The sequence below is a fragment of the Propithecus coquereli genome, unplaced genomic scaffold (assembly GCF_000956105.1).
Source record: "Propithecus coquereli isolate 6110/MARCELLA unplaced genomic scaffold, Pcoq_1.0 Scaffold1, whole genome shotgun sequence".
Taxonomy (NCBI): Eukaryota; Metazoa; Chordata; class Mammalia; order Primates; family Indriidae; genus Propithecus; species Propithecus coquereli.
In genome coordinates, this window is record NW_012133857.1 from 6,648,749 (window position 1) to 6,668,334 (window position 19,586).

A 19,586-nucleotide genomic window follows, 5' to 3' on the forward strand; every position below is an offset into this window, starting at 1 on the left:
GGCACGAAGCAGACAAGATACACTAAAATGTTCCCTCGGGTTATTTCTGCAGGGGGAGGATCATAGGGGAGTGTTTCGCCTCTTTTCTATTTTTCCCCTGTGTTGCCACATTTTACATTGAGTATATATTATTTTTGTAACCAGGAGAAATAACACATTAAAAGTTAAAGAGAGAGAGTGCGTAATGGTCTGGAATTAGAGGCCAGGGCTCTAGGGCCAGCTCTGCCTGGCTGGGGTGTGGCCCTGGGTTTCCTGAGAAACCAGTGGGGCAATACCTGCTTGCCCCTTCACAAGGGAGCCAGGAACACCCAGCAGCACCGGGATATAAAAGGGCCTCAGGAAGTACAGAGGGCCCTGTGTAAGTGTCAGGATGGTCACTATTATTTTCATTGTGTTTTACGAATCACAGTTAAACCTAATATGATGCTTCCTATGGCAGACCGCCTAGAAGGCAGCTGTTCGTCCTGTGAGTCTGAGGAAGGGGCTCACATGGGCAGAACTCCTCATGTGTGGTTTGGGGCTCCAGCTCTGGAGCCAACTGCAGGGACTCGATTTCCAATCCTGTTGTATACTTGCTGTGTGTCCTTGGGCATGTTACTCTCCCTCTCTGAGTCTCAGTTTCTCATCTGTAAAATGGGACCTGTCTCATAAGGTTATTGTGAGTAGTCAGTACATTATTACATACAAAGCTCAGGAGGCGGGGGACTCAGCCTGTTTCTTACTTCCTTTCAGATGTAGTGTAACCTAGCATTTAAAGCATGGACACTGGGTTTCAAACACCCGCTGTGCTACTCAATTGCTCTGTGATCTTGGCCAGTTCCCTAACCTCTTTGTGCCTTAGTGTCCTCAGCTCTAAGACAGGGCTGACAATAGTATTTACTTCTATACGGTAAATGTGAGGGTGACATCAGTTAATATATTCAGAGCCCTTACCCCAGGGCCTGGCACACGGGTGGGGCTCCATAGTGCTGTTATTATGATTGCATAAGATCGAATCCTAACAAAATCCTTCACTATAAATATTACTTATTTTGTGGATGAGAAAACTGACTCACGGAAGTCAAGGGCTCCAGATGGGAGCATTGCCTCTGTCTTGGGGCTCGCAGGGCTGAAGGTTTAAGCCCAGTATACCCCAAACTGACCAGTGACGTGGAGACCCAGCTCCCTGAGCTGTCATTCAGCAGTTCCTCCCCCTAGTGTGCCATTGTCAAGGCACTAGACTTCTCGTGTCTCCCATGTGCGGCTCTCACGTCCTTTTCCATTCACGTGCCATCGGCCTTCTAAACAGCCCTCCATGCAGGTGTCCTAAGCAGCAGCAGCCTCTCCCGTTACCTCTCCTGTTACCTCTCCATCTCTCGCCCCATGCCTTGCCCCTATCTTTTAATGAGCTAGCCTGGACTATGGGACTGGGTTCAAATCCTGGCTCAGCGATTTATTGGCTGTGTGACCTTGGGCAAGTTCCTTAGCCCTCCTGTGTCTCAGCCTCCTCATATGTAAAACAGAGGTAATAATGCTACCTGCCTCCTAGTGTTATTGCAAGGAGGAAATGAATTCACCCATGAGAACAGAGCCTGGCCCGTAGTAATTGCTACATGTGTTGAGTATTATTGTTATTGTTATTTACGCAGTTACAGTTTAGTATCTGGTGTTTTCCCCAAGCCCAAGAGGAAGAAAGCAGAGAGATCCCAACACTATGACCAAATTCCCCAACGGCAGATTTTCTGCCACCTGTGCCTGACCTTCCTGTCATGTACCTCTTCCAAGGCCAGAGGGTGTTCCACAGCTGGAAACTGTGGTCAGAGTATGAATCATTTCATGACTCCTGCGTCAACTTTTCCAGCCACAGCTGGCCCAGGAACACAGGATGGAACTGTCCCAGTTATGAGCAGAGAGCCAGAGTGGGGGCCATCCCAAGCTGAGCCAGGGCACAGTTCCGACCTTGGGACCCCATCTCCACCCCAGTCCTCCCAAAAGCAGCCAGGGGAACATCTTAAAGGAGCGGTTAGGGGACACGAGGCCACTTCCCGTGACACAGGTTGGGGAGGTTGCACCAACTGGAGGTGGCACTTGAACACGGCTCAAGTGGAAACAGTGGGGCTCTGGGTTGGTCACGCTCCTTGGTCACGGGCTCCCAAGGCTCCTGGGGAAGAGCTGGCCCAGGCTGAGGAAACAACTCAGAGAAGGAGGGTCTTGGCTCAGCTGTGTCCAGGGCACTGGTGGGGAGGTGGAAAACCAGAAAAGGGAAACATGAGGAGAGAGGAGAAGGAAGGGAGAGAGGACTTGCTGATTTATTCCACCATCGTCTGTTGAATGCCTCTCAGATGCCAGCACTGTGCCGGCGAGTCCTGGGAGCACAGTTGCAGGGGAGGCAGGTGATCTCCAAAAGGTGGCTCTACTTCCACGAGATGGACACCAAGGCTGAACAGTGACCTTCTGTGAGTACTCGGAGGGCTGGGGCAGGGGTTTCACCAGGCCAGCAGCCCGGGCAGGCTTCTGGGAGGGAAGATTTAGTTTGCATTTTAAGAAGGACATGATTTCGAAATTCGAAGGAAGCCAGTAAAACTATTTTCCTTTAGAAGTGATGTCAAATGGTGTCCTTGGAATACAAATGCCAAAAGCCAGTGTAGCCTCAAGAGGCCACCTTTGTCTTGTTTGTTTGATTAGCTTCCACGTCTTATCAGCTGTTCTGTGACAAGTGCCCCCAGCAGGGCATGTTACGGGAACCTTAGGGGCACCCAGGCATGACCCTGCCTTTGAGGGCCCTGGGCTGCGTGAGAATAGCTATGGAAATGATGTGTCGGGTGGAAGAGGGAAGATGGTGGGAGACAAAAAGAGGAGACAGTGAGTAGGTCAGGATTTGATCAGGTGCCTTGGGAGCCTGATCAGGGTGTGCTGGCAAATGTTTAACAACCAGCTCTGGGCTGGAGTACGGAGGAGGTAGGATGGCACAGGAGAGAGAGGAAAGCCTTGATTTATAGCATTTTCCATGGTGTAAATATTCCCAATTTCAAGCTACCAACTTAACATCACTGAATGTAGAGTTGGTTAATACCACGATCATTTCTCTAATGCCTCCAAGATGCCACACAACTGGCTCTCCCAGCCTGCAGGGCCCGGCACCAGCACGCCACTGGCTTTGAATCTTCTCTGCCACTAGTTGCTGAGGCCAGAAGCTGAGGTTCCATCATTGGAGCCTCATCCTTCGAATTCAAGTTCGGTCCATTTTGAAAGGGGGAACTAGGAAAGGGGCACCAGTTCCACTTGTGTTGCTAGGGCCATCCAGCTTGGGACCATCATTTGCTAATCTGAGGCCGTGAACAATTGGGCTTCACCTCTCCAAGCCTGTTTCCTCATCTGGAAAATGGGGATCATAATAGTATTGCTTTCCAGGACTACGGTGAAGATGAAATGAGAAAATTACATATGAGTGTTCAGCTCATAGGAGTTCGGCTGACATGGCTGCTTTCTCATCTAGATGGGCATAGCAACATCCTCCCTCTTGTCACCTCAACTGCAACTTCTCTGAGAGACTTGGGAAGCCCTGGATCCCCAGAAGGAGACATTATTTTATAGGCAGAGGTTCTTGCAAAGTCAAACTGTGGCCAGCCTAGGCCAGCAGTCTCAGGAAGTTGCCAAAAGGATAATGTTACTGCCTCAGAGACAAGTTGTGTCTTGCCTCTGTGCCCTTGGCTTCATTGTAGGGGAGGCCACAGCAGCTAGACCAGCCAGGGGGCAAGACACAGTCGCATATTTCTCAGTGACTCCATATGGTAACTGCTGGGTGGGGCAGAACAGAGACTGAGGATGGATGGGACCATGGATGAGGCACCATGTTCCTGGAGTCTGAAGACCTGAGTTTCAGATGCAGCTTGGCCAGTGACTTCCTAGGTGACCCTGGAAAAGTTGCTTTGCTCCTGGGTTAAATGGGGCTCACAGTTCCTTCCTGGCTAGCCTTACAGGACTACCACAGTGGGTATGAAGGGGCCTGGTCAACTGTAAATGTGCATATGGGAGCGCTGGTGGCCATTGTCACCGTTGTTGATATTATTGATGAAAGCAATAGGAGGGGATGGTTGTTCAAAGGCGAGGAGGACCTGCCAGAGTGAAAGAACAGTGAATTCCCAGAGTGGGAAGGAGACAGAGTACTCCAGGTGGAAAGAAAACCTCAAAGGTGGCCTGGACCCACCCAGGGCCTGCTGATCCTGATTTTTGGCTTCAATTTAAGCATTCAACAAACTCGGTTGCTTGGCTAGAGCAAAAGTCAGGGACTTTGAGAAATCTAGTCAAGACCAAGGTCAGCGCTGGCAGCTCAGAAGACCTGGTGTTTAAACATTGCCAACTCCCAGGTGCAGAAGAGCAGTCCTCAGCCCTCTGCCCTCTCTGCCAGCTGCTGCCAGATACCCGACACCAGCCATGTGCTGGGGTGTCCTTACTGCTGTCCTGGAAGGGAGGGGCACAGGGCTGGGAGGCCCCAGATGCACAGGAGGGGACTCGAAGACCAGCAAAGGAATGTACCAGGCAAAGTTCCTGAGGCCAGGTCCTAGATAGAGCTGCCCGGGCTGAGTTCCAGGGGTGGGGACAGGGCGCATGTGTGATTTTCCCAACATCTGGTCTAGATACCACTGGATAAGAGCCTAAGGGTGGGGCAGAGGCTCGTGGAGTGGGAGGACTCCAGGCCCCCAGGAGAGCTTCTGCCTCAGCAGCACTGGGTGTTTCCATCAGCCGTGACGGCACAGCATCATGGGTACTAAATGGGTCATCTGAGGGCCTGAGTCACATTTCTTTCAAAATTCTACCTAGAAAGAAAGGAAAAAATCTCTTACTAGAAAGGACTGGAGAAAATGTTTGCAATATATATGAAAAGGCTAAAATCCTTATCACATAAGACATCTTATAAAATGGGAACCACACACCCATCGAAACAATAACTAATTCACAGAAGAAATACAAACAGGCATTGAACATATTAAAAAGTTCAAGCTCACTTGAAACAAAGATTAAAAAATAAAATGCAGGGGTGTAGGGCAGAGCTCATTTGCAATTCAGTTCGTGGCCCATCGTGACCCTCCTATAGGCCCCTCTTCTGTGGCTCTGCAAGATTGCCTGCTTGGGTCTGTGTTGCTTTCTCTCTCCTTCGGTTCTTCTCCTCAAACTCCATCCCTATTGGTGAACACTCTGTGTTGAGCATGAGATCTCTCTCCTCTCTCTCTCTCTTTCTCTCTCTCTCCCCCTCCCCCCAGCCCCTTCTAGAACACACAACACAGGATTGAGCATAATTCTTAGTTCATGAGAGACTCGTGTCACATGTTTATGTGAGGCTCTCTTTTAAAAATTATTTTTAATAATACGATAAAATCCTGGGAAGCTACTGCCCCAGAGGAAACTTGGTCACGGACAGTGACTTGTCCCACCTCCGTGGCCACCTCCGTCCCGTGCCTCTGGCTTCTCCTGCCCAGCCAACTGCCACCTTGAATCTGGTGCCTATCATTCCCCTTCCTTCCCTTTCACCTATTTTTACTCCTTCAAAGTGTCTATTTTTTATTTGTTTCACTTGTCTCGATTTTATCAGAAAAGCATCATGTATATACTTTAAAGGGACTTGGAGATAAGTGAATTCAAGGGTAGAGACTCACAGAGTGGTGGTGAGGGGGATGGGAAAGGCATCTGGGGTGTCTCCCATGTTTCGGTGTTAGGTGGTACCACACAGTTAGACAGACCCAGGAATGAAGAAGGGGCTGGTGGGGAGAGGATGGACCCAGTCCTGGGAAAAGCAGTAATTTAAGCTAACATTTATTGAGTACCTACTGTGTTCTAGGCAATCTTTGTAGAACTTGAAGTGCTCTGTATGTATTATCACATTTAAGCATCACAAGAACTTCACAAAGTAGGCACTATTATCATTCTCATTTTATTTTTATTTATTTATTTTTGAGACAGAGTCTAGCCCAGGCTAGAGTGCTGTGGAGTCAGCCTAGCTCACAGCAACCTCAAACTCCTGGGCTCAACCGATCCTACTGCCTCAGCCTCCCAAGTAGCTGGGACTACAGGCACAGGCCAGCATGCCTGGCTAATTTTTTTTTCTATTTTTAGTAGACACAGGGTCTCGCTCTTGGTCAGGCTGGTCTCGAACTCCTGACCTCAAGCGATCCTCCCACCTCAGCCTCCCAGAGTGCTAGGATTACAAGTATGAGCCACCGCGCCCGGACTATCATTTTCATTTTAAAGATGAGGAAACTGAGTAATGGAAAGGTTTAGTAGGTTCTGAGTCCCTCACACCTTTCTGCTATAAATAGGAATAAAGGATAAAAATAATCTTTTAAAAATATTAAATATTTATCAATGAAAATAACTATTTAAAACTAAATATTTATAAATGAAATATTTAAAAATTATTAAAAGCAAGGGAAATCCCCAGGTGACAGAAGCAAAGAAAACTCAAAGCCAGAGTGGACACATGGACATTTATAGATAAAACAGGCCTTGCTGAAGATGAGCCATCACTGAAAAAATATAGGCCACACATAAGGAAGAGTTAGGAGATAAAATAAATCGGTGAATTGCTATCCCTAAATAATAAAGAAAAATCTCAAAGACATTATAAGTCTTTATAAATGATGAGAGGAAAAATAAAGAAGTGAAACTATAATGAAAGAATTGTATACTATGAGAGGGCCTAAAGGTTCAGACACTTCTCCAAGGAGACATAACCATTAAGTGCTGGAGTGGGGCTCCCTGAGCTTGTGCTTGTACTTGTCAGACTGCAGGCACTGATGTGGATTTGGGGAGGCTATTGGACATCCCAGGGCAGTAGCAGGAGTGGGTTTGGAGACAGGTAGGGAATGCTGAGTCTCACCATATTTCCACCCCCGCCATCGCAGAAAATCCAGACTGGGTGCGTCCTCCCAGCATGGCCGCCACCGCCTCCCCGCTGCCATTCACCACTGAGGATGCCAGTTCTGAAAACAGCAGCTTCCTCTACGACTATGACTACCTCGATGAGGTGGCCTTCATGCTCTGCAGGAAGGATGCGGTGCTGTCCTTCGGCAAAGTCTTCCTGCCCGTCTTCTACAGCCTGATCTTCGTGTTGGGCCTTGGCGGGAACCTCCTTCTTCTCGTGATCCTGCTTCGGTATGTGCCTCGCAGGCGGATGGCGGAGGTCTATCTGTTAAACCTGGCCGTCTCCAACCTCCTGTTTGTGGTGACACTGCCCTTCTGGGGCATCTCCGTGGCCTGGCATTGGGTCTTTGGGAGTTTCTTGTGCAAGATGGTGAGCACCCTCTATACCATTAACTTTTACAGTGGCATCTTTTTCATCAGCTGCATGAGCCTGGACAAATATCTGGAGATTGTCCACGCTCAGCCCTACCACAGGCTGAGGACCCGGGCCAAGAGCCTGCTCCTTGCTGCCATAGTGTGGGCCACGGCCCTGGCTGTCTCCATCCCTGACATGGTCTTGGTACAGACTCATGAAAACCCCAAAGGTGTGTGGAACTGCTACGCAGACTTTGGCGGACATGGGACCATTTGGAAGTTCTTCCTGCGCTTTCAGCAGAACCTCCTGGGCTTTCTCCTACCACTCCTTGCCCTGATCTTCTTCCATTCACGCATTGGCTGTGTCCTGGTCAGGCTGAGGCCCCCGGGCCAGGGCCGGGCTCTAAGAATAGCCACAGCCCTGGTGGTGGCCTTCTTCGTGCTTTGGTTCCCATACAACCTCACCTTATTTCTGCACTCGCTGCTGGACCTGCAAGTCTTCGGGAACTGTGAGGTCAGCCAGCACCTGGACTATGCACTGCAGGTGACAGAGAGCGTCGCCTTCCTTCACTGCTGCTTCACTCCCATCCTGTACGCCTTCTCCAGTCGCCGCTTCCGCCGGTACCTGAAGGCTTTCCTGGCCACTGTGCTGGGACGCCACCTGGCACCTGGCACGGCCCAGGCTTCGCAGTCCGACTGTTCTGAGAGCAGCAGGCTTACTGCCCAAGAAGAGATGACCGGTATGAATGACCTTGCGGAGAGGCAGGCTGAGAATTCCCCTAACCAGGGGACCCTGGGGAATAATTAAACCTGACTGACCCCACCCCAGTCTGGTGAGAGCAGATGGGACCCTGCTCCACTGGGCTTCCGCTCAAAGCTCTCTCCAAGGGCCTCCGTCCGTTCTCAGTTATCAACTGTCAGCAGCATGTGCTCACTCTGGCCTTTTTCCTCCACTTTCGTCACTTGCTTCCGAGACACCACACTCTCTTGCCTGGCTTGCCACAGTGTTTTCCCGGCTGTGCACTTCCTATCTCTTCTCTCCTCTTATCTAATCTGCAGCCAGCGGCCACAGTGATCCTGACACCCTTGGCCTCCACTGCCACCTCCCTCAGCAGCAGCCTGTCCAAACACAAAATTATAACAGATTTCGTTTAAATCGGCTTCATTTGCAATTCTAGAATCAGGCAATAGGTACACTGAATGAGGAATAGATTCGTTGCACAAGACAGAAGGAGTTCCAAAGAGCCGAACAGAAGAGGTTGGTTTCATAGACAGAAAAGGGCAGAAGAAAGCAGAAACAGAGAACAAAAAGTGGATTGATGATTTCAAAGTCACTTTGAAAGGCCCAACAGAGTGGTTGACATTAGGTTTCTTCAGCTTCCTTTTTGTAAGGATTAAAACAGAGGTTACCTCTGAACTCTAGCGTAAGGTAGTAACAAAATTAAACACCAGAGGGGACTTCATTAAACTGACCTGTTTAGGCACTTGGCTATTAACTTTCTCTCTCGATTCGTCAAAGGTCAAATAGCAACTTAGTTCCAATTCGATGACACGAAACTGTAATACGAGTGACCCCATTTTGGTTTGGTCTGTTCTACTGGGGCCCAGTGTGGGCGCTTAGTCCAAAACAATGGACGCCCATAAGTTTTATTTAACAAGTCCAAGTCCCAGGCTCCCTCTGCACTTCTGACTTGGCTTCTGGGCTGTTTCTCAAACATTCCAGGCACATCCCCCTGGGGGATTCCAGCTGTGCCTTCTTCCTGAACCGCCCTCCCCCACTGTCTGCTGGGCTCCCTCCCTCACCTCCTCACCTGCCCCACAGCCCAGGAACACATGCAGTCTGCAGGAGGCAGGCAGTGAGCACCATCTCAGGAGCCTCCAGGTCTCCCTGAGGCTTGCACAGTCAAGTCTAGAACCTTCGTTGGACTTCAAGGCTAGGGCTTTTGCAAGTGGAATCCCATGCATCCTCCAGCCCCCATACTCCTCCACTCCCTTTTCCTTTCCTGACACCAGGCACCCCTTGCTGTTTCCTGCACGTTTCCCGCTGTGCCTTTGTTCTTGCTGGCTCCCTCATGTCAGTAGGACCATTTCCAGCCAGGTCCTCCTCACCCCTGCCTGGGAATCCCACTTACTCTGGGAAACCACTCCTTGGTCTCTCTGCCCTGTGCTTTGGGAGGAGGTTGGGTGGAGCACGGGACGCAACCAGTTACCGCCTTATGTTCCCCTGGCCACAGTGACTCGCCTGGGGGTGGGCCCGCCATCCAGGCAGAGCCAGTGAAATGCAGTGCCACTGGAACATGCTACAACAGAGGCGTGAAACTGAAGCTGAGAGGAGGTGAGATGTGGAGCTGCTCCTTCATCAGCCCAAACTTCAGAAGGTGACGGGGACAGCGCCAGCGAGTGAGCAGGTCCTGAGGGCAGTGCTGGAGCCTCAGCACCAAGGCCCGGCTGCAGATCAGCCCAGCCCTGGACTTGGCAGTTGTATGAAGCAATAAATTCCGTTTCAGTGTGGGGGGCATGCTGCTTTGTCACGTGCGGCCTAAAGATTCCTGACGGATGTTCCCTGCCTGGGTGCTTTTCTCTTCATGTCTCCAACGGGCAGGACATCCTCCCTGTCCTCCAGCACGTCCGCTGAGAAACCTTTCCCCAGGGAGCTCCAGCCCACAGCGACATCGCTTTCTCTGGAGCTTCCAAAGGGCTCACTGCTCTTCCCCACCTCACGGGCCACCTGGCGCAACCTGCCCACGCCTTACCACGTCTGTCCCACACAGCCAAACAGCCTGCTACGCAGGCGGATGGAATGGAGGGTAGAGGACAGATGGCTGAGTGAACGTGAGCTCCACGAGAGCGGAGACTGCGCCACGTGTACAGTCATCTCCTGTGCGCCTACCAGTGCTCGGAACGTGGGAGATGCTCCCTGAGCAGGAATGGCTGACAGACAGAGAATTGAGCAGGCAGCCAGTATTCTGACCCCTCTCTCTTCTCTCCCCCTGGCCTTAAGATGGCCTTGTCACAGCGCATGTGTCATGAGCCCAGCTGTCCCTTGGTGTTGCCTGAGTTGCCCCTAGTGTTTTTCACTGTGTCTTCCCCACCCCCATCTCTCTCGGCTCTGGGGCCTTTAGTTCTCTCTCCGCAAGGCCCTGGCTTCCCCACCGCCAGGCAGGACTCTGAGCTCCCTCACTCCCCTGGGAAATGAAGCTCCAGATCTGAGGGCGGCTCTTTGTTGGAGGACATGGAGGAAGGGGTTCTATTTTAGAGTGCCTGAGATCTTGCCCCACAAGGGACTTCTGTTCACGTGCCAGCCTGGCTGCTGAGATACAGTCGGGGCTCTGCCAACAGGGTCTAGGTGCCCAGAGGCGCTGACCGTGCCCAGATGGGATGGGGCAAGGTATGTCCGGTAAGGAACACCTGGCAGGGCTTGTCACAGCAGCATTGGTGGATTTGTGTGTGTGTGTGTGTGTGTGTGTGTGTGTGTGTGCGCACGTGTGTTCCTATCTGTGTGGGAAGTCTGTGCACATGTGTCTGTGTTGCTGTGTGTACTGTGCATAGTATATATGGCTGTGTATGTGTCACTGTGTCCAAGTGGGTCTGGGTATGTGCCCGTGGGTTTCCTGTTCTGTGTGTGTGTGAGTGTGTGCTTTTTGCAAAAGACAGATGTATGATCACTAGTGCCTACGCCCAAAAGAGAGAGGAAGGGCTAGCTGCAGGTGCCTGTCGTTCCCTCTCACTGTCTTCAGCGCCCTATAGTGCAGCTCGCCTGCCCTCACAGCCCGGGCCAACAGAGCCTCCTGCGTCCTGACCTCACTTCCCGGCCCGGGCCATGGTCCCTGCTGCTGCTCACTGTCTTCCCAAAGGCCCGGCAAGGCCTGGCTCCCTGACTGCACTGCCCAGATCTTTCCCAGGGGTCTCAGGAAAGCCCCCAGGATTTCCCCGACCCTCAGGCTCTGAGGCCAGGTGGAGGAGTCTTCCTTAGGGCTGACCCGGGGAGAAGTGCAGGAGTGGCTTTGCCTGTGGGCAGGGCTGCTGCCCACCCTCAGCTCCAGGAAGTGTGGTGTGAGTGTTTGCAGCAGTTACTCCCTATGAAAAAGATCTCTTTTCTTTCCCCGGTGCCTCACATCCCACCACTGGAGAGTCATGCCTGATCTTGCTTTGCTATAAGCTACCCTCAGAGAGAATGCATTTTGTAGGCTTTCCCCTGAGGTCCTGCTGAGGAACTAGGTGAGAGGGAGAAAACATTTGGTGCATAAATGAGGCATTGAGGGACTGATCTGCTGGGTCAGAGCAGGCAGTGAGGAGATGCGACCTTGGGGGTTGCAGACTTCCTGCTGCCTCGAGGCCTCTGCCAGGACTGTCTGCAGCCGTCCTCATGCAGGGGGCACAGAACCACAGGCAGGTGGGCATTGGCCTGTCCATGCACACCCCAGTCTGCGGGTGCTCACTGCTTCCTGGAGGCCTGTAGTTATGGTGGACATCCCTGAGCGTGGGGTGTACCCTTGTGTTCACCCACCCCCTCACCCACTGAGGCTTCCCTCGGCCCCAAGCACACCCCCTGGGGCTCTCAAGCAGGACACAGGGCCCATGACGTTCCTCGCAGATCTGCGCATGGTCACTCCCAGTTGAGAACTTTTGGTCCTGACCCAGGGGACTCAGGCCCTCAGCCCTGCCCCATCCCGTCCACAGGCCAGGCTCCTGCTCCATATTCCTCTGGGTGTGGGGAAAAGGACGGGACACAGCATCGAGGTCTGAGCAGGGACAAGGAGGTGTGTGAAGGCCCCGTGTCCTTACCCCCATCGCCAGTGGACTTTGCACAGGGCCTGGCTGTGTGGGGAGGTCATTGGTAAGTTCTCTACTTTCCAGCCCCCTTCTCCCCCTCCTGTGGCCCCTACCCAACAATGGGCATTGCCTCCATCTCATATGCCTGAAGGCTTAGGCCATGGAGGAGCAAGAAATGATTTGAGGACAGGAAGTAAAGAGACTAGAAGTCAGGTTTCTGCAATTTAATCACCACTTGGGGAATTGAAGGTCAGAAATGAATGAACAAGATACCAGGCCTTAGTGGGCTGCAGCCTGGGGCAGGGGGAAGGAGGAGGAAACCAAGACAGAGACAACAATGACACCTAATGGAGGTGCTGTGATACACATGATGCTGCAGGAGCCCAGGGGGATGGGGCCATTCTGACCAGAGGATGGGAGGGGTGAAATCCAAGAAGGCTTCCAGGAGCAGCTGGCACTGGAGGAAAAGCAATGTAGGTTGGCAAAGTTAATTTGCACTGGATTGAGAAATTTGGGGACCAATTGTGGTGAAACTTAAATGTCAGGCATGTGAAGGCAAGGAGGAGTTGGGAAAGCAAAAGAGTGACAATCAGAGGCGCCTTCGGAAGGAGGCCTCTGGCAGCAAGGTGGACAGAGGGCCGGGCAGGCCCGGTGTGGAGAGAGATGCAGAGGTCACAGGTATAGGAATGGCAGCAGGGGTAGGGAGGAGGGGACACATTTCAGAGGCATCCGAGGGGGTTGGGGGGACAGGACTAGGGCCTGATTAGATGGTAGCGTCCTGAGCAGAGAGGCAGGGAAGTCAGCAGGAGGGAGTGGTTCAGGGAAGAGGCAGGGGGACAGAGGCTGAGTTCTGCTTGGGCCAAGCTGAGTCAGGGGTGCTGTGGGCCTCCCCTGGGGCTCTGGGGGTAGGAGAAAGCTCTGAGCTCAGCAGTGATCATGGAAAACCAGGGGGGGTTGAGACCACCCTGAGGTGGGGGTGCACAGAGGAGACAAGGGCACTGAGGAGGGACCCTGAAGAACTCCTACAGTAAAGGCAGTGTTTTTCTGCCTGCGGTGTCCAACACGCAGCTGCTGGCAGCAGGGGCTGTTGAGCACCAGGAATGTGGCTAGTTGAATTGGGAAGTGCCGCGAGAGTACAGCACGCACCGGCTCTTGAAGACAGGGTGAAAAAAGGAATGAAAAATATCTCACTAATACTTTTTATATTGATCACATGTTAATATTTTGGATCTATTGAGTTCAGTAAAATATATTCAAAAAATGACTTATCTCTCTTTTTACTTTTTAAAAAGGTATCTACTAAAAAATTAAAAATTACACATGTAACTTACCTTATCTTTCTATTGGAAGACACTGTTCTAGAACCTGAATTTCACAGGATGCGGAATAAAGGTTGCGGAAAAACAGTAAAGCAAGGCGGGAGGGTAGAGGCTAAGATTTGCAAGATGCCACATTACTCATGGGGACCAGTTTCTGTACTGCAGGACTTCTCAAGGCAGGCACCATCTCCCAAACGGGGTGGCCCACAGATATTTCCTCTTCCCCTGGACTTCCTGCGAGAGGAGGGCTCCGCAGGACGCACCGTGAGAAATAGCGTTTTAAGGAGAGAATGACAAGCTGTGAGATGACTAAGGGGTGAGAGATTTAGGATGACCAGGACAGAGGTAGGACGTGCCACAGAACCAGAGGGGTGGGGGTAGGAGTCTGGGGTGCAGAGGGAGAGAAGAGGTGGGAGCCCCCAGGGAGGAGACCCTCTGCTCAGGCTTGTGCTGGCTTGGTCTAGCTCACTCTGCAGGCTGCAGGCGGTAGCGGAAGCGCACCTCGTGGTTGGGGTGCATGACACCAAAGCCCCAGCGCTTCGGGTCAACCTGGGGCCCAGGTGTGTCAGGGTCAACTAGCTCTAGGTCATAGTATGTGACCATGAGCAGGACAAAGAGCTTCATCTCGCTGAGGGCAAAGAACCTCCCAGGGCAGATAGAGACGCCTGAGCCCCAAGGCATGGTGTAGTGGTGAATCTTCTTGCCTGCCTTGTAGAAGTCTACTTTTCGGCTCCCATCAGGGTTGAGGAAGCGATCGTACTTGAAAGCAGTGGGCTCAGGGTGGACGTCAGGGTCCATGTGCACTGAGAGGTGGGGAAAGAGGGCCACGATGTCTCCGCGGCGGAACAGGTACTCCTTCCCACTGGCCATCTTCAGGATGTAGTCCTCGGACACCACCCTGCAGAGGGTGGGTGCTGCCCTCAGCCGTAGAGTCTCCTCCATCACACTGTCCAGCACTGGGGTGCATCGCAGGGCACTACGTTTGAACGGGAAAGACTGTCCAGCCTCCAGCCTCGCCCCACCCAGGACCTGGGAGGCCTCCTCCCTCACAGCCTGCATGGCTTCTGGGTGCTTCAGGAGGAACAAGAGGGCCCAGAAAGTGGCAGGCCCTGTGTTCCCCTGGGAGGCCCAGAGCATCATGAAGTTGAACTTGTCCTGCATGTCTGGGGCTACTCCCCGCTCCCGCAGAAACTGATGGAGGGAGCATATCCAGTTGGTTATGCCTATCTTCTCCTGGTTGTGTTTCACAGAGAGCATCTTGGGAAAGAAACGCTGGAGTCGGCCCATTTCTAGCCACTCCCGGGGCCCCAGCATGGAATAGAGAATCCTGGGGAAAAGGTAGTCAAACCTGAGGAAGTGGGTGAATAACTCCTCTGCCTGTAGCAGGTCCTGCTCCTTGTCCTTCGTGTAGCCAAACAAGCTCAAGTAGCCAGCCTTGAACATGGTGTTATAGCAGAAGTGAAAGAGGCCATCCTCGCGCCAGCAACTGGCATCCAGACTTTGGCTTCTGGGCCCCAGCATTATCAGGGACAGGGTGTCCACCATGACATTATTGAGATCCTCCAAGTCATGCCCCATCAGATGCTTAGTGCTGCTTGAGTGGATCTTCTGTTTCTCCACACCCTCTGCATAGTATCCAAATATCTTTAGCACCAGTCCTCTTGCATATTTTGAAAAATCTAGTTTTCTTTGTGTATCCTTGAGGATGGGGCCAAAGGAGAGGGGGTCCATGACAAAGGTGAAGTACCGGCCCCCTAGCTGCACTGTGAACACATCCCCGTGCTTGGTCCTCATGTCCTTCAGGAATCCAAGCATATTCTTCCTGAGAGCCAGGGCATGGCCCAGCCAGGGCACTGTGCCCTTGTCCAGAGGGGGCTCCTGGGGCCCGCGTTGTCGGAGAAGGCCTGGCAGGCACAGGTACACCACAATGACTACCAGCAGAGCTCCCAGCACCGGACTCCAGAGCACCATGGCTATGCTCCTGCAGGTTACGCTCCGGACAGACACCCTGTTCTCTGGGTGCCAGAAGAGGTTTGGGAGGCCTTGATATATTAGGGGTGGAAAGATCTGAACACCTGGACCTTGCCCTGTGGCTGCAAGTTGTGTATATAACCCTGGTGAGACAGTATCTGGAAGGAAACTGCTCCCTTGAACTTAATACCTGACAGATCTGGTCACATGGGGGGAGGAGGTGAGCAGGAGGAAGCTCAGAGAGAAGCCTCTAGCTATGGTCACAGCTGCGTACTGGTATTACATTTTGCTCTGACCTTTTCCAACTCAACTCTGGACCTTCTCTCTAAGCCTACCTTGACCCTACTCCTAGCCCCATGGCTTACTGACCATTTATGCCTTCATGTACTCATGCATTGGTTTATTGGCCAGCTCATTCAGTAGAAATGCACCAAGCACTTACAAAATTTCACATCCACCCCTTCCGGACCTTTAAAAGATTCAGCAAATCTTTCCATTGCTAGTTGACCCCCTGGTCAAATTACTTAACTTCGCTGTGCCTCCATTCCTTATCTGTGAATTGGGAATAATAATGCTGCCTTATAGGTGCTGCTGTGAGGCAAGGAGAGAGAATACGTGAAAAACACTTAGAACAGTGCCTGGCTCCCATTAGTGAGTGCTCAGTATATGTCAGTTCATATCCTAAAGCCTTTTCTCATATCTATGCCCTCTCCCCGGGGCCCCATGACGCCCTGCGTTTATCTCCTCATCCTTTCCCAAGTCCGTCTCCCCTCTGGTGTCAAAGATGCTCCCCAACGGGGTGGGACCCTGTTGGAGTCATGTCTGCTTCTAGCTCCATGTGCGCAGAGCACACACAGTCAAAGGTAAGTGAAGAATGAATGTCCGTCTTTCCACTGGAGCTTCTGACATCCTAAGCCAAAGGAAAGCAGCCCTGATGCTGGGGCTTTAGTCCCCGGGAAAGGGGAGCTGTTGAGGAGGTGCTGACTCTGTCTGAGGGTGTAGTGTGAATGAACCTGTGGGGCCCACAGGGCCTTCGGGACTGAGGATTCTCCAAGCAGAGGCTCAGGCCCCAGTGTCTGATCTCTCACCTGGTATGCTCCCACTAGCCCAAATGCCCTGCCTATGCACTGCTCTAACAAGAAGGCAGAATCCTGGAATTATGAAAAGTCAGAGGTGACAGGGACCTCAACCAATCGCTTCATTTCATGATGAGGTCTATGCTCAGAGTGCAGTGGGGACTTACCTTGATAGTTGTCCTGGCTTGGGACACTGAGGTAAGCTGACCCCGAGGGGCTTCTGTGGACTGTCAGGCCAGGTCCCAGTCAGCAGGTGAAGGACAAAGCTGGGCCGTTGACTCCAAGGCAGCCTACCCCTTTGCTGCAATAGGTGAGGTTTCGAGTTAATTCTGATAACCCCTAAATTACTCTTTAACTTCATAATGACCTGCAAACAGGAACTTTGGCTCATCAGTCAACACTAGTATTTTCATATGCTCTCTTGAGTGACTTTCCTTCGCATGATGAGCTTAACCTGAGCAGGGAGGTGTAACTCTCCACACTGCCTCTAGGAAGCCCTTTTTGATTGCTCAGGGCAAACACAGCAAGTACGTAGTACCATCAGCTCTCCTCAGCCTTAGAATTCACAGTCAGAAACAGTCTGTGGGTCAAATCCAAGGAGCTGAAATTTGTCCCCTAGTTTTTAATGGCTGGAGCACCATTTTACATTCATTCTTAACTTCATTCATTTACCATTACTTATCCATTCATTCTCTCCTTCCTTGGAGTAGCCCCATCACCAGATGTTTATTGGGTATCTGCCAAAATTATTCCTTCATCTATGGGCTGCAGAATGGACGTAGTGTTAGCAGCATGAAAACAACATTCATCTCCTTGAACATCTCCATCAGAGTTCTTGAGTTACTAGGTGCATTGTCAATCAGCAGTAGTATTCTAAAAGGAATCCTTTTTTCTGAGCAGTAGGTCTCAATAATGGGCTTAAAAGATTCAGTAAATCATGCTATAAACAGATGTCCTGTCATCCAGACTTTGTTGTTCCATTTACAGAGCACAAGCAGAGTAGATTTAGCATAATTCTGAAGGGCCCCAGGATTTTTCGAATAATAAAATGTGCATTACTTTAACTTAAAGTTGTCAACTGCATTAGCCTATAACAAGAGAGTCAGCCTGTCCTTTCAAGCTTTGAAGCCAGGCATTGACTTCTCAACTGTGAAAGCCCCAGATGGCCTCTTCTTCCAATAGAAAGCTGTTTTGTCTGCATTGAAAATCCATTTTTTAATCTAGCCACCTTCATCAGTCATCTTAGCTAGATCTTCTGGATAACCTGCTGCAGCTTCTCCATTAGAACTTGGTGCTTCGCCTTGCACTTTTAAGTTATAGAGAGGCCTTCTTTCCTTAAACCTCATGAACCAACCTCTGCTAGCTTCCAACTTTTCTTCTCCAGCTTCCTCACCTCTCAGCTTTCATAGAATTGAAGGGAGTTAATTGAGGAGAGTTGCTCTGGATTAGGTTTTGGATTAAGGAATGTTGTAGCTGGTTTGATCTTCTGTGGAGGCCATGGAAACTTTCTCCACATTAGCAATAAGGCTGTTTCTCTTTCTTATCATTCATGTGTGTACTTTTAATTTCCTTCAAAAAAGTTTTTTGCATTCACAACATTGCTAACTGGTGCAAGAGGCCTAGCTTCCCAGCCTATCCCAGGTTTAACATGCCTTCCTCACTAAGCTTAATCATCTCTAGCTTTTGACTTAAAGTGACAGACGTTTGACTCTTCCTTTCACTCAAACACTTAGAGGCCGTGGTCAGGTTATTAGTTGGCCTAATTTCAGTACTGTTTGTTGCAGGTAATAGACCTCAGGAGAAGGCGAGGGATGGGGGAACAGCCGATCAATGGAGCAGTCAGAGCATACATAACAGTTATCCATTAAGTTCGCTGACTTATATGGGCCTGGTTCGTGGTGTCCCCAATACAAATGAAATAGTCACATCAAAGATCACTGATCACAGGTCGCCATGAGGGATAGAACGATAATAAGGAAAAAGTTTGAAATACTGTGAGAATTACCAAAATGTATCGCAGAGACATGAAGTGAGCACATACTGTTGGAAAAATGGTGCCTATAGACTTGCTCGATGCAGGGTTGCCATGAACCTTCGGTTTGTAAAAAACATGATTTCTGCAAAGTGAAATAAAGCAAAACACAATAAAATGAGGTATCACTGTGTAATTCTGTACTTTGGGCAGGAATTTAATATCTTTCTCCTTCCATTAGACCATAAACTCCAAGAGGGCAGGGTCCAGGTCTATCCCACTCACAGTTACATCCCCAGCTCTTTGCAAAGTAATTTCGACTTTCAATTCTTATTATCAGAAATACATTTCATATGGCTATAGCTGCCATAGACAGTGATTCCTCTGATGGATCTGAGCAAAGAAAACTGAAAACCTTCTGGGAAGGATTCAACATTCTAGATACCATTAGGAACATTCGTGATTCATGGGAAGAGGTTAACTTATCAACATTAATAGGAATTTGGAAGAAGTTGATTCCTACTGTCATGGATGATTTTGAGGAGTTTACGACTTCGGTGGAGGAAGAAACTGCAGATGGGGGAGAAATAGCGAAGGAAGTAGAAGTGGAGCCTGAAAATATCTTGAATTGGTGCAGTTTCATGATAAAACTTGAATGGATGAGGAGTTGCTTCTTGTGGATGAGCAAAGATAGCGGTTTCTTGAGATGGAAGCTACTCCTGGTGAAGATACTGTGAACGTTGTTGAAATGACAGCAAAGGATTTATGCAAACTTAGTTGATAAAACAGCAGCAAAGTTTGAGAAAATGGACTGTAATTTTGAAAGAAGTTCTGTGGGTAACTGCGTGCTACTGAGAAACATTTTATGAAAGGAAGTGTCAATCATGCAGCAAACTTCATTGTTCTCTTATTTTAAGAAACTGCCACAGTCATCTTATCGCTCAGAAATCACCACCCTCATCAGTCAGCAACCATCAGCGTGGAGACAAGACCCCCCACCAGTAAAAAGATTCCAACTTGCTGAAGGCTCAGATGATTGTTAGCATTTTTAAGTAATTAAGCTTTTTAGAAGTTAAGGTATACATTTTTTTTGGACATCATGTAATTATTGCACACCTAATAGACTATAGCATAGTGTGAACATAACTTTTATATGCACTGGAAACAAACAAACAAACAAAAATTGTGTTATTCGCTTTATTGCAGAGGTCTGAACCCCCCCCC

General features: G+C 50.3%; 2 protein-coding genes across 2 annotated transcripts; one reads left to right on the forward strand and one right to left on the reverse strand.

Annotated features, from left to right (window-relative positions):
• The first annotated feature begins 2,310 nt into the window (after positions 1-2,310).
• On the forward strand, positions 2,311-9,765 carry ACKR2 (atypical chemokine receptor 2). The gene is made up of 2 exons (XM_012639065.1): positions 2,311-2,435; positions 6,879-9,765. Exon 2 carries the CDS (start codon positions 6,908-6,910, stop codon positions 8,057-8,059), a length of 1,152 nt encoding a protein of 383 aa, XP_012494519.1. The 5' UTR covers positions 2,311-2,435; positions 6,879-6,907; the 3' UTR covers positions 8,060-9,765.
• A 2,474-nt stretch (positions 9,766-12,239) lies between these two features.
• On the reverse strand, positions 12,240-15,483 carry LOC105806025 (7-alpha-hydroxycholest-4-en-3-one 12-alpha-hydroxylase). The gene has a single exon (XM_012639052.1). The coding sequence runs from the start codon at positions 15,312-15,314 to the stop codon at positions 13,809-13,811; it is 1,506 nt and encodes a 501-aa protein (XP_012494506.1). The 5' UTR covers positions 15,315-15,483; the 3' UTR covers positions 12,240-13,808.
• Positions 15,484-19,586: the final 4,103 nt, after the last annotated feature.